Here is a 14,362-nt window from a genome sequence, read left to right as displayed (position 1 = left end):
TAAAGCATTGAAGCAAAAGACAAGAAGCAATTATGGTGAATATAAATTCAGCAAGTGCCTAGAAAATTCATAGGCTAGGAGCAGTATGTTCAACCTATAGATCAGTCCAACTAAATCTGAAAAACGCCAAAATATGTGAGATATCTGGAAATATGTACCAGCAATGGAAGACATTCCCAGGCAGGTAGATGAACATAAATAATCTCTTATAGGTAGTCTCTAAAATAGTAGAAAACAAGCAAGTGCTTGTTGCTCAATAATAATAATTGGTACCATCTTCAAAAGTAATTTGGCTTAAAAAATTATATAAATGTTAAGAAATGGTTGCAGGAATCACATTAATATATTATGAAAAAATTCAAGCTAAATGCAGTATCCCTTGCTGACCTTTTGAAGATATGAAAAGTGGACCACTCTTAAAAACCTGCATAGGAACAAAAAGAAAGTAATCATAAATAGAGAATTTCCCTCATCTAATCTCAATAATAAACAGCTACATGTTGCTAACAAGATGGTAGACATGTAACACAGAAACAATGAGTAGAATAGAAAAACTGATATGCATAGCAACCACAGAGTTTTCGACAAATCAACAACTGAAACATGGTAGCTTAGAATATAAGGTCTTTCTTTTGTTAGTGAGATGGCAGAAAATTAAGAAAAGAACTGCAGAAGTATACATAGGAGAAACAATTTCGATGTGTTGGTTGGCTGGGGAACACATGCCACAAAAGGCATGACAATAATAACAAATATACATAAGCATTAAGGACGCACTTGGATCAAGCAGTTACCCTGTGCAGTTCGTCTCTTTCTGTATGTTTTTGAAAATATGACATAGAGATCTAAAATTTTTAGTTGTGCTTATTGTCTCAACTGCCAATATGAGTTGTGTATGGGTATGTTTCTCGTGAATAGGAATTATTCTATTACCTGTACATACACACAGGCATGCATGCATGTGCACAGACACACACAAGCACATCTACGGAATTGTACCATACTATCTAGTTAGAAATCACTGCAAGCTCTGTCATGTTAATCTGACTCCATAGATGGATTCACCACAGTTTGTTTGTTAGGAATTGCATTTTGGATTGTCATTCCAATCAAGATGTTTCCTCAATCATAAAAGTTTTGTGTGTTTGTGTGTGTGTGTAAAAGCTTCAATGCATAGGAAAGGATCTGAAGTAGCCTCTTTGAGCAGAGAACATGGTGAAAGGCGCTTTCGTCTCCTAGAACCTAATGGTAAATAATTTGGGCCAAGCATTGATGGTTGTCTCCTGCTGGTTGTGAATGCAGTGAAGAGATCCAAAGATAATGAATAATGGGAAAATTCATTTATTAATAGTTTGTGATGCATAACTAGAAAAACAAGGGACGTGAAAAGAAGGAAAACGAATTGACCTTGTAACAACAAAAAACTCATATCAAGAAACCCACATCCCACTGCCCTAGTCAACTCGTTACCCAATTTCTATCCTCAGGAGTTCATCATTCCTTTTGGTCTAAAGACAGGAAAGAAAATGTTATTTGTTTCAACTTTATTTTTAGTATTTCTTGTTATTTTGGTAAGATAATGTGGTGGACCATGAACACATCCATGTTCTTTTCGTTTTTGTTATTGTTATTTAATATGTTTCCTTGTTATTTTGAGAATTAAGAATGTGTCATTTTCTCTTCTTTCTGCTCTTCACAGTAGTTCCGATTCATTTCAGGGTGCACACAACCTACAATAGCTTCGGCTGCCACCGGCTCGTATTCTTGGCTCTAACTTATCATGTTTTAAAAATCTTAATGTCCCAAATTGTATATCTTTACACTTTGGTGAATCAAGATAATTAGCCCGATGCTAGGCTTTTCAATCAGCTCGAGTGCACAACCTGATCATCTATGCTCCCAAAAGATAACACAAAGTGCAAGTATTTGAATATGACATTTTAGCAAGATGAGGCCTTGTGCCTACTGCTTGAGATGTCAAAAATTGGTAGGATGGAAGACAGAGTAAGGGAAATAGGGGCAAGAGAGTGGGGACAACCGAAACAGTGGGAGAAATGGGACAAGAAAGCAAGGTGAGGAAGGGAGGGAGGATGAGGAGAGAAAGAGAAAGAGAGAGAATGTACCCCTTAGAGGGGTTCAATCTCCAGTTCCAATTCCAAATTTAACATGGTTTACATAGGGGATGTAAGCTCCTTCATAAATACTTACTTGAATTGGATTCCAAGCAACCCTCTAGCATAAAGATAGATCTCCTAAATATAAGCTTAACTGAACATGGTTGTAGCCAGATAGGGTTGCACAAACTTCCAAGAGCTATTCGGGATCTCCTAGGTGCTTGTATAATGCACACATGCCCAACCCCCCTTTTTAGACCTAGCACCAAATATAATACATGCCCTTTGAGGCTCCCAAAGTGGATGGACTTGACAACTAAGAAAGGAACATTCTGTCATCATACCTTTCCGTAGGTTGGATCTTTATCCAGACCAAATCCAATCACAAGCTACTTGACCATTCCAATTACAAACATATACCAGATCAAATACAAAACCCAAACATGATTACAAATTGGATCTTGTATCCAACTCAATTGCAAAATGGATTTCAAATATGACCCAAATCCCACTTGAAACCCTTTTCTGCAAATTGCCCCTAACGTTCCTAATCTACCCTATCTTGAACTCTAATGACTTTGCCATAACTAGGTCTTGGTCATCACTCCACATTGCTTTAGACGGATTCTAGTTGTCGCTGCACATCACCTTGTTGTTCTCTTCTCAAGTAGATACTCATAGACTCGCTGCTTTTGGGGACACCAAAGACTCAATCCCAACCCACATGTTGCTGATCCATGCCCCACTGAATCCAACAACAGGATTCCCCTGTTTTACATAAAGAATCCTCATATCCAATTCAACCCCCTAAGGTCAAGCTCGTGCTTCTACAAAATGAATCCCTTCAATCCTGCATTACAAAAAGGATCATATTATCTGATTCAAGTCCTAGTTACACCCCCTAAATCCAAGTTGAATTCTAGATCCTCCACGATCCTCCAAGCTCGATCCGCTTCTGTTATGACTGGGGTGTAGCAGATTGATTGATTTATAGATTGACAGATAGAGAGGAACTAAAGTCTAGATTTTGAGGTGATGATCACGTGCATACACACCCTCGCACTCAAGGACACAAGTGCATGTGCACAGGCATGCACACACACACACACACACACACACACACACACACACACACACACACACACACACACACACACACACACACACACACACACACACACACACAATGGTCCTATCAGAAGGTTGTTTAGAATCCGAATCCTAGCAATTTGTTCCAAGGATATTAATGATAGTATAAGAGTGTTGACCACACATTTTAAACAACATAAACCTTCCTCACTTCAACTGACAAGGCAGAGATCTATAAATCAATATCTTTCCTTGGGTCCACATCAAACTTCCCAATTCAAATAACGTAGACCATTTCAATGCGCATAACAAGTTTAACATCTGGTCAGTGTTTTTATATACAGTTTTTATAATGGAATGATTGCAAAAGATTGAATGAAGATTTTCAAAGCTTATTGTGAATGGTGATTTGTATATATGTTACACACGAGGGCCCGCATTCACAGCCGCATGGCAAGGATTTTATTACCATTTCATGGATGAGTCATCATATCACTCATTCCAAGTACAGGAAGTGAGATTATCTGCGTAAAGTCTAGCTTGCTAAATGGAAGGCAGCAATCTTTTTAGATTCTAAGCCAAAATAGAGGCCAAAAATGCCACTAGATTGAACTTTTTCTATTTTTTATGTTGTAAATTGACCACCCTGAATGAAGAGGCGTAACTTCTTAAGAACTGTATTTTTCAGTCAAGGGTTGGTCAACATAATGAACCAACTTCCAAGCCACATGAAGTCTCGAAATTTTGACGGATACTTGATGGCCTCTTTAGCCGTGCAGATGCTTTCTCTGTGCAAACTAACGGAAAATAAGATAAAAATGAGAATAAAGATAATGCATCCGATAGAAAATCAAACAGACTCGCTATCAGAATGGCGAGACCTACCTAGCTGATTGCCTCTCACCCACTTCACTTTCGTAACTTGAAAGCCTAGCACCGCGAACGGATGGCATGGCTATATCAACTAGACGCTTTGGTAACAGGGAATCGCTGTCCTTTCATCTAGAGAATAGATATGATTGCCTCTTCGAATGGTTAAAATCACTATGAAGTATGAATCTCTCGCACTATCTACGCAAGTCTATCAACCATTATTGAGAAAACAAGCAAAACAAAATAAAAAAGACTTCCTATACCCCAAACGTAGATAAAGAAAGCCTACATGAAACCAGAAATCGTCATTCCACGACCGACATTTCGAAGTTACGCAATAAGTCTCACAGATTCCCAAAGAAAAATAGTGAAGTAAACATAACAAATCAAACACAAGGGACCCAAAACAATCGGTCACAGAACGCAAACGGAAACACAAATTGTCGTCCGAAGAAAACTCGCTCAATAACATAAAGGGAGGAAAGAAATTAGGGATACGAACGAGCCGTACCGTGTTCGTCATTCTAGCTACAGGGCGCTCAAGTGTGGCCAAGGAACCAGACATTTCCTCCGAGACATACGTCGCCGGCTAAACCCTACTGCTCCCTCCTCTGCGCGATCATCCACACTCGAAAAAATAGCAACCAGAGACCGACCCGTCTCTCCAGCGACTAATCCGGCTCCATTTCGCCGGAAATTTTTCCCTCGGGAACCGTTCCGGCCGAGAAACGCAACCGATCCGGCGACGCTACGTTTTCAAGGCAGAAGGATCGAGAGCAGGAAGAACAATAAGAAGCTCAGTCAAACCAATCAGAAGAAGATAGAGAGAGAGAGAGGGAGAGGAGGGGGTGGGGGCGCTGCTCCTTTAAATAATAAGGTAACCACATTCTTTTTCAAACGGGCGGCAGGAACGTGATTTTTTTTTTACTCTTTTACTAACGCTCTCTTCTTGTCTAGCTTCTCTCTCTCTCTCTCTCTCTCTCTATATATATATATATATATATATATATATATATATATAGAGAGAGAGAGAGAGAGAGAGAGAGCGAGAGATCTGTTGGGGGACCATTGACGTCTAATCTTGAGTCCAACCTTACTTAAGGTCTTAAACCACCTGAAATTAAGCTTTGTTTTTTTTATATTTATAAGGAGAAACCACCCCATGATCAGATACTCGCTTTGCCTGTCAAACTTACGAGCTTACAGTCGCTGTCCTGACAGTGTAAAACTCTGTGAGCTTACCTTTTGTTCCGAGGAAATCGTCATTAAGCTTAATTATTTATGAAATTTTCTCAATTACAAACTCCCGCTTTCACGTTTTTTTAGATTGAACCCGCCACAGATACTAAGCAGCAACATGAGACCAATCTATTGTCTCAACCAGGACAGGTAAACTAGCTGAAGTGTTAAGCTTGGCTCATTCTTGAGGTGAGCCAAGCCCAATAATGAGCTCGAATTAAATGAGCCGAGTTCTAGCTGGCTTGTTATAGTAAAAAAATACATTGGTTTAGAGATGGAAGAAATATGATTACAAAGAGAATACATGTAAAATAATCTTATATTTTTTTTTAATATGAAACTTTTTTTTATTATCTGGTATTATTTTTGCGCCTATTTTTTATTTATAACTTGTTAATTTGTTGAGATGGTCAGATATTCCTTTGCGTTCCCGATAATTAATGCATGAAAATCCAGGAGTATATTTCGCTATGTTTCTTTATATCGTGGCATTTTTGTTGGCGCTCATATTATTGTTTCTCTAGACCACAAAAGACCTCCCTCTGCTCGGACGAAAGCCTGTGAGGGAGGACAATGTGATTAAAATCGGTGTAAATTGTCTAATTCAGATCTGAATGGCCCAACAGTAATTCTAAAAGGTTCAATGGATTTATAGCTTAAAGAAATCACACTTGGTATGAAGACCTAGTAGCACTGGATCAGCCTACCATACCTACTGTCATTAGGGGTGGCAATCAGGTCGGGTCGACGGGTTGGCAGGTCAGCATACCTCAACACGAACCCGACTGTGGCAAACACGAACCAGACACGAGCCTAACCCGTTTAATAAACGGGTTGGGGAGAGCACTCCAAATACCTTAGGCGCGACGACGGTTCCTGCCCTCACGGAGAGTCTCCCGGAGGCCGGCTTCTCCAATGCTAGACCGTCATGGCTGAGGGACGAAACCCTAACCCACTAGGGCTTCAGGCCTTCGAATGGCACTAGAGTGGCGGAAGAGGAGGCGAATGGGACGATGGCCATGGCCTACGGAGAGAGGTGGTTGCTGCCCTCAGGGAGAGTCTCCCGGAGGTCGGCTTCTCCAACTCTAGACCACCGTGGTTGAGGGACGAAACCCTAACCTGCGAGGGCCTCTGGCCTTCGAACGGCGCCAAAGCAGCGGAAGAGGAGGCGAACGGGACGGTGGCCACTGGCCATGGCCTACGGAGAGAGGCAGGTCCTGCACAAAGAGAAGGAGGAGAGAGGGGTAGAGGATTAGGGTGTGAATTAGGGCAAGAATAAGAACGAAGTGAAGGACTTAAAATAGGGTAAAGAGGCGAACCCGACCCGGGTTGGCATACCCCTAACACGAATCCGACCCGTTTAATAAGCTGGTTAGGTGGGTCGACCCGTTTATTAAATGGGTTAGTTTAAGCCAAACCCGAACCCGCCTAAGAGTCGGGTTGGCGAGTCGTGTCAGGTTTTGCCACCCCTAACTGTCATCATGCCGGCAGCGTAAAACTTCTAAGCTAGGTCTCCGGCCCCTGAAAACTATGCTGAGCATTGTCTAGCGCAGAGCGGCCACGCTCATGAAAATCTAACCTTGACTGTCATCTAACAGTCAAGGCCCTCACCCCACTAAGCCAACGCCCATTGGGGCTTTTAAGAGAGTTGAAAAGTAGCATTTTTAATATTTTTTATTTTTAAATGACACGTGTCATCTGATGGTAAAAAGTCGTCAATTCACAAAAAGATTAAGAAACGAATTTTAACATTGTTAGATGCAGTAGTAAAGCTTAGTTTTCAATGAATGTTACTACAGAATCGCATTGTTCACCTTTTTTTTTTTTTAAGTCATCATTCACCTATTAAATTAGGGGTGTCAACAGGTCCTGTTTACCCGGTCTCGACCCGGACCAAACCCTATAGGATTCGGGTACGGTGATAAATAAGAAGACCCAGGTTCAGACTCGAATGTCTGATCAATACTTGGATCCAGGTATAGTTTATGAAATTTTATATCAGACCCGAGCCTGACCCAAGTTTCGATTAAGACCAGCAATTTTTCAATGTAAAAATAATAAAAAGTATTATTTTACCTGGTATGATCCAGCTCTGGTTCATGTAGTTCTTATCGTGTCCGAGTATGGTTTCTCTCATAGTGGACTTGATTAAACTCATGTCTGGACCGATACCATACCCGAAAATCTAGTCCAAGTCTTATTCTACCTGGGTCCAAACCAAACCCGACCCGTTGACACCCCTCATTAAAATGTGTGAAACGACCTTCTTTTATTTTTCATTTATTGCTTGTCCATTCTTCCCTTTGCTCCTCTTTTTTCAGAAATTTGTTTTTTTTGGAACGTCACCTCTCAGTCTGCTCTGTCAAAAAATAGGCATAAATGCTCACTTTCTTAATGAGTGTATTGTATCTGTATGTCCTGAAGGACTGTCCTAGTTCAGCTCAGCCTGAACCGATTTTAGCTCACACGCTACGCCAAAATCCCCTGGGACACACAATGCCAGTTCAATAAATGAGTCTGTGCTTACGCAAAGCATCCCGAGGGTGCACTACTTTATAAACCACTCCCTGTCCCTTTATTAATTAGAGGATTAGTAGTTAGTGTTTGGCATTTAATGATGGTGTCATTTATGTACAATATAATTTTGAACACTTGTTAGTTGATACCCAACTTTGTCCCAGCATAACATAATAATCTAAAAACTTGCATTGCTATTGGCACCTTTTTGTACTTAACAAAATGCCTCAAATCTCTTCCCCAAATACCGGATCGGATCATGTCCAAAAACATATGGACTCCAGGGCTCATGGACAAGCTGCCTTAGTTCTAAGCGTCATTATCGGCTGTCTTGTATCGTATCAGCAGAAAATCGATATGAGACTGACCCGAACCAGATTATTTTCAGATAAATCTTTAAAATGTTAAAATAGCTGAGCCCAGGCTAGCTATGAGCTCCGCTTGTTTAAACAAATGAGATTGGTTCAAGCTCAACGGAGGGTTTAACAAGGCTGTTCGAGCTCGCATGGCTCAGGTTGACCTCGAGTCATGATCTGCTAGGCTCGAGCTGCATAATTAAAAAAAAAATGTGATTTTTTTTTATAAGCACACCCCTATAGGTTGGGGTAGGACATATTCTTTCTTCATCTGTATAACAAAAAATTAATATGTATTATGTGCTATGTTTACGAGCTTAATGTTGGATCATTTTCGGATCACACAGTTTCACAATTGTCATCATGATATATAACACGATATGAATCAAGAAATATAATAGTGTAAATAGCATGATAAATAGATGACAGAAACAATAATAGGGTTCAGGCATGTCGGTTTCCGCAAACAACCAAAATCCAGACGACAGCATAAGAGCAAACAGATGCAAAGAACATAAAAAAAACAACAGGAACATGTTTAGTTTATGTAATAGGCTAAGGCATACGAAAGTACTCCTCTTAGAGAAGATTCGCCCCCACATACAGTGCAAATCAGGGTCCGACGTCCTTCCCCCAGGATACAATAGCCACGACGAACCGAACGGTGCACTCCGGCAGATCGTCCTTCGAAAACAGTCTCTTCGAACCAAAGTTGCAGAACAACCCCTTTCGGGATAACTCACAGGAAAGAGAGAGAGAGTAACAGGGGAGATGGGAAATCACAAAGCTTCAGAAATCAGTCTGTCTCATCCTGTGCGTAACCTCAGTCCTCACCACGCTTTTATAACCCACGAACGGTTATGAAACGTGAAAGGACCCGTTACGGATTCTGAGGAGATGTGATCCATTAACGGTCTTCGAAAGATCGAGACCCGTTACGGAATCCGAAGGGCCATAATGGGCACGAAATACGAGGAGTCGTGACCCGTTATCCATTCCCATAACCCGTTACCGAATCCAAATAACCAAAGAAACTTTGGGTAAAAAGATACTTTGTCTTGATTGGATATGGCCCTAAAGGGCCAATTACCCGAACCCGGCCCGGCTCGGCATGGCGGGCGGGCGCGTGTGTGTGGTGGTCATCCCACTCCTTTGTTCTCAGGAACAAGTGTATGAGTTTACTAGTTGCTTATAAAGCCCTCAGAAAACTCAAGCAAAAGCAATATGGGACTATTCCACCTCATCAAGACCACTTTCTTTAAACAACCCATTTTCTTCTTTGAATTTTCTCTCCCTTCCTTCTTACACCTAACACTTAATTGGGTTAGTTGGTCTTAATCAAGCTCGTTAATGTCACTATTAAGCTCAGCTCATTCACATTATCGGATGAGCCCGGATCAAGCCCAAGATGATGTCGGGCTTACCCGATCCGTTGTGCACGCCTATAGGTTGGTACTCATTCTATACTTCTATTCAATGCGTTTAGTCCGAGAGAGTATAGTGACCACCTAAAACCAAATTATGGAAAAGGGCGAAGAAGCTTCTATTGTTTCAATTTTAGAGCTTACATCTAAAACCAAAGTCGTAGCAATTGGCACCATTTTATTCTGTCTTACGCTACATTTCAGGTACTACGAGAAATGTGCCCTTATGTTACATTGACACGGATTCTATACATATTTTTTTTAAAATTAGGACACGATGAGCACACTGATTTTTTCTAATTTGTAAAATATATTTTTGATATTTGATATTTAAAACATTACAAGGATGCAGGTTAATAGCGGCGACTCTTTAATGGCGATAAAAAATCCAAGCAATAATGATGAGATTTTTGTCCCCGCTAATTGATAGGTAATAGCGGAAACATTTATGTATATCATTGTTATTACTCTGCTATAGCCATGAATGTCGTCGCTATAGCTTCATCAATAATGATGACATTTGTGTCCTTACGAATGCATTGCTCATGCACACATCTTGTCGTTAAAAACATATGTATCACAGTGAGATTTTTTTACTGCTAGATATTGTGTTAAAACACATTAATAAATATATTTAACAGCTATAAGATTTCACCGCTATTTAGTGGTGAGATGCGACTTTCATCGTTATAGGGCTACTATATAATGGTGACAATTATCTTGTCGTTATAGAGTAAGGTCAAAGCCCTCATTTGACCAATATTTAAGAAAAAAAATTAAGAGGGGGACCCAACGGGGGCCTCTCGCTCCCTCTTCACTGCTCACTCCGGCGACTCCCTCCCTCTTCACTGCTCACTCCGGCGACTCCCTACTCAAGGTCAGGCATTCGGAGAAGGTCCTCAAGCATGGCCTACCCATCTTGAACGACCCTATGAGCCGATCCAAACTCGGTGCAGTAGGTTTGTTTGATTTTCCTCTTTCCTGATTTTCTGCCTTTGATGGGGTTTTCTCATGGTTTTGTTTGATGGGGGGTTCTGTTTTAGATGAATATCTTATCTAGATATTTATGTTGTGTCTAATTTCTTTATTATAAAATTCTATGATTAAGGTTACTGGTGATTGTGAATTGTGTTGTGTATTTCCTTTGTTACAAAAAGGTTTTAAATCTTGGTTTGTATAAGCTTTCTATTTAGGTAAAACACTGCTTTAACAACATTTTCATTCTTATGTTATCCATCGTGTCTGTGCCTTGACAGCTACCTTTCTGCTGAATATTCTGCAATTTCTGTATAGGTTCTTTCAATATTTTCATGGTAATTATAGCATGCTTGCTTATGGTCGCACAAAACAACAATTGCTCTAATGACATCGCTCAGACAACCAGACCACTACCAGCCTCTGTACTCGTCAGTTAGCCACATACGTCTCTGTATCCAAAGGTGCCAGTTTAACCATATTAAGTCAAAAATGGTTTGAAAATTTGAGGATATTTCAATCGTAATATAGAAATATAATAGAACAAGTGGATCAGAGAAAATAATGGTATTAGTAATGGAGTAGTTTGGCAACAAAAGTTCCCAAGATCATGATGGGAATCTTCATTTATTTAACTTTGCAATTGTATCTTTGTCTTCCTGTTTGTCTAGCATTTTGATTTCTGGTGTATCCAAGTTGATGATTATCTACTCTATTTCTTGTTTGAGAAGGCTACATGTAAAGCTGCACATAATCCTCAAGTCAAAAACATATCCACGTAATTATTAGAAACCAAGTCATTCATACATCTCAGCAAAATCAGTTATGATATTTGCTCTCAAAAGCGTACCCAATATCGATTGCAGTTTTCATCTTGCCTACATTTCCAACTCATTATTTCAGTCTTTCTTCTTTTGCCTCTTCATCACTTTCTTCACTTTCAGCATATGAGACCTTACGCACTGGCCTCCTAGAAGTCAGCTCTCCACCATGTGATATGCTGTCTTCAGGTACAGTGGCATGGCTTCCATGTTTTTTATGAAGATGCAAAACCTTCCTTTTACCAAGATCGAAGTCATCATCACTATCTTTTCCTGAATCATTTGTAGATGAATCTTCCACTTCCGAATATAGTTGCTGCCTTTTCTGATAAGTAGATGGAGAGAATGGTTTTGATCCTTTAGAAGATTTTGGTTTTCTTACTCTTTTCCTTTATCTTTTATTGTAACTGTCAATAAACTCCTCATCAGTTTCATCTGATATATCAAAATCATCACCATTTTCCTCCTCTCCATCAAAATCTTCACTTGACCATTGTTCAGCATGACATTTTTGGAAAAAGTTAGTCTGACATTATTTGAAAGGAAGTTATCTACTTAACACTTCAAAACAAATTTGTTTCTAGAATCAAAATAAGAAAAGACCGGGTGGCCCTGCAGTATGACTACTACAGCAGCGTAAAGAATATTTTCAGCTTGATCATTATTGAAAAAAAACAAGAAGAACACGCTCTAACACAATATTTTTGTGTGGTTCAGTTCATTGAAGGAACCTACATCCACAATATCCTCTCTCTCTCTTCAAAAGATTATTATCTGAGAGAGGCTTTCCCTTTCCTTATATTGTTCGGTACGTGATCCGGATTACAATCATTCTTTTCTATTTCCAGATCAGGATAAACTTTTATCATGGGATCACGATAATTACATTGTTTAGTTTCAATACTTTTCTCTTTTACGGCTGTAGCATCTAAACCGTTATTTGGTTGATTCATATTTATCTTTATCTCTTTAGGCTCAATGACTTGAGGAGCGACACCTTCATTTGGATTTCCAACACCCCCTCTCAAGTTCAACGGCCGAAACATCAAGTTGAACTTGCTGCAAAGGAACTGACGTCGGTCTCTAGAGATCGGTTTGGTCAGCACGTTTGATCCTTAGATGAAATATACTCTACTAGCAACTCTTTCTTGGCCAGCTTATCTCTGACAAAATGGAGATCAACTTTAATATGCTTGCTTTTGTTATGAAAAATGGGATGTGAAGCAAGACTTGTAGCTCCCATATTGTCGCACCAAACCACGGGTATATCAAGAGTCGCGAACCTGAGTTCTTGAATGAGTTGTTTGAGCCAAGCTAGTTCAGCAACCACGTTTGCTAGAGCTCTATATTCAAATTATGTGCTTGATCTTGACACATTAGCCTACTTTTTCGAACTCCATGAGATGAAATTAGGTCCCAGATACACAACATAACCACCAGTGGACTTCCTGTCATCAGGATTTCCTGCCCAATCGGCATTTATATAAGCATGAATTTGTCGACTTTGATATTTTTTGATAATGAATCCATAATCTAGGGTACCCTTTAAATATCTGAGAATATGTTTAACAACACTCCAGTGTAAATCAGTAGGCGCTTGCATATATTGACATACTCTGTTAACTGCGAAGGATATGTCTGGCCTAGTTAGAGTAGCATATTGGAGTGCTCCTACAATACTTCTATAGAGTGTAGGGTCCTTGAAGCTGGATCCACTGTAAGCATATAAAGAAGGACTAGTGGCTATAGGCATATAAGCAGACTTTGCATCTAGCAGTTTTGTTCTTGATAAAAGCTCTCCAATATATTTCTTCTGAGAGAGAACTAAATTTTGAGGTGTGAATTTAGCCTCAACTCCCAAGAAAAAATGAAGAGGACCCAAATCTTTGATAGCAAACTCTTTGCTCAGGCGAAAAAAAAATGGATTGAATAAATTGAAGAGAATTGCCTGTAATAACTATGTCATCAACATAGATCAAGATATATATAATGAACTTCTTATCCTGATATAAAAACAAAGATGTATCAGTTTTGCCACTGATTAAACCAAGAGACTGAAGAAGAGTGTTCAGTCTAGAGAACCAAGCATGTGGTGCATGTTTTAGCCCATAAAGAGATCGATGTAGCGTGCAGACATGATTTGGATATTTTGGATCCACAAAACCTGGAGGCTGATCCATAAACACTTCTTGTTTTAAATACCCACTCAAAAAAGAATTCTGAACATCCAATTGTCGCACTCCCTATCCTTGACTCATAGCAATAGAGAGAACTAACCTGATGGTTGAAGGCTTGATAACTGGGCTAAATGTCTCGAAGTAATCGATACCCTCTTATTGACTATAGCCTTTGGCTACAAGCCTAGCCTTATATCTTTCCAAGGTTTCATCGGATTTACATTTAATTTTATAGATCCATCTACATCCTACAACATATCGACTTTTTGTCTAGGAACTAAGACCCATGTTTGATTTTTTGCAATGCTTCAAATTCTTTCCTCATGGCATCACGCCAATCGGGATTTTGAATAGCATCTGTGAAAGTGATATTTTCCTTGTCTTGGCGTAAAACACTAAGAAGAGCCTTTGGAAAAACATGCTTCAAAACTTGAAAAAAATTAGGTCTCAACGTTCCATCTTGGAACCTAGTAACCATATGGTGAGTTTTCACGGGTGCAACGGGTCTAGGCTCTTCATGGACTTGGCTTGGCAATGATGAATTTATGACCGGTTGAGCATGATCAATAGCATCATCATGAGATGGCTCGTGACTTTCTGACCTTTCAACGACATTGGGTTGAGAAAACCCAGGGTGACTCAAGATAAGAGGTAGTGTCTGTTCAGAAAATTTTCCTTGACTAAAATCTTGCCTTGATTGATCTTTGAAAAGGAAGCATTCTTCATCAAAAATCACATGTCTGGAGATAAAGAATTTTCTATTTTTCATGCGATAAC

The 14,362-nt window shown here is 39.7% G+C and overlaps 1 protein-coding gene across 7 annotated transcripts in view; it reads right to left on the bottom strand.

Annotated features, from left to right (window-relative positions):
• The window catches only part of LOC149836714 (rho GTPase-activating protein 7-like), a 75,726-nt gene extending 70,805 nt beyond the window's left edge, over window positions 1–4,921 (bottom strand). For all 7 annotated transcript variants that reach the window (XR_016431832.1, XM_090005537.1, XM_090005539.1 and 4 more), the window contains exons 1-2: window positions 4,588–4,921; window positions 388–424 (exon numbers count right to left, since the gene is read on the bottom strand). Coding sequence is in view for 6 of the 7 variants with exons in the window: in XM_090005537.1 (XP_089861663.1) it covers window positions 388–424; window positions 4,588–4,641 (91 nt within the window). In the remaining variant the exon portion in view is untranslated. The remainder of the gene's footprint in view (window positions 1–387; window positions 425–4,587) is intronic.
• Window positions 4,922–14,362: the final 9,441 nt, after the last annotated feature.

The sequence above is a fragment of the Nuphar pumila genome, chromosome 5 (genome assembly GCF_984573655.1).
Source record: "Nuphar pumila chromosome 5, dmNupPumi1.hap1.1, whole genome shotgun sequence".
In the NCBI taxonomy this organism is placed as follows: Eukaryota; Viridiplantae; Streptophyta; class Magnoliopsida; order Nymphaeales; family Nymphaeaceae; genus Nuphar; species Nuphar pumila.
The sequence above is the reverse complement of the archived record's forward strand: the minus strand, read 5'-3'. Positions and strand labels throughout refer to the sequence as shown.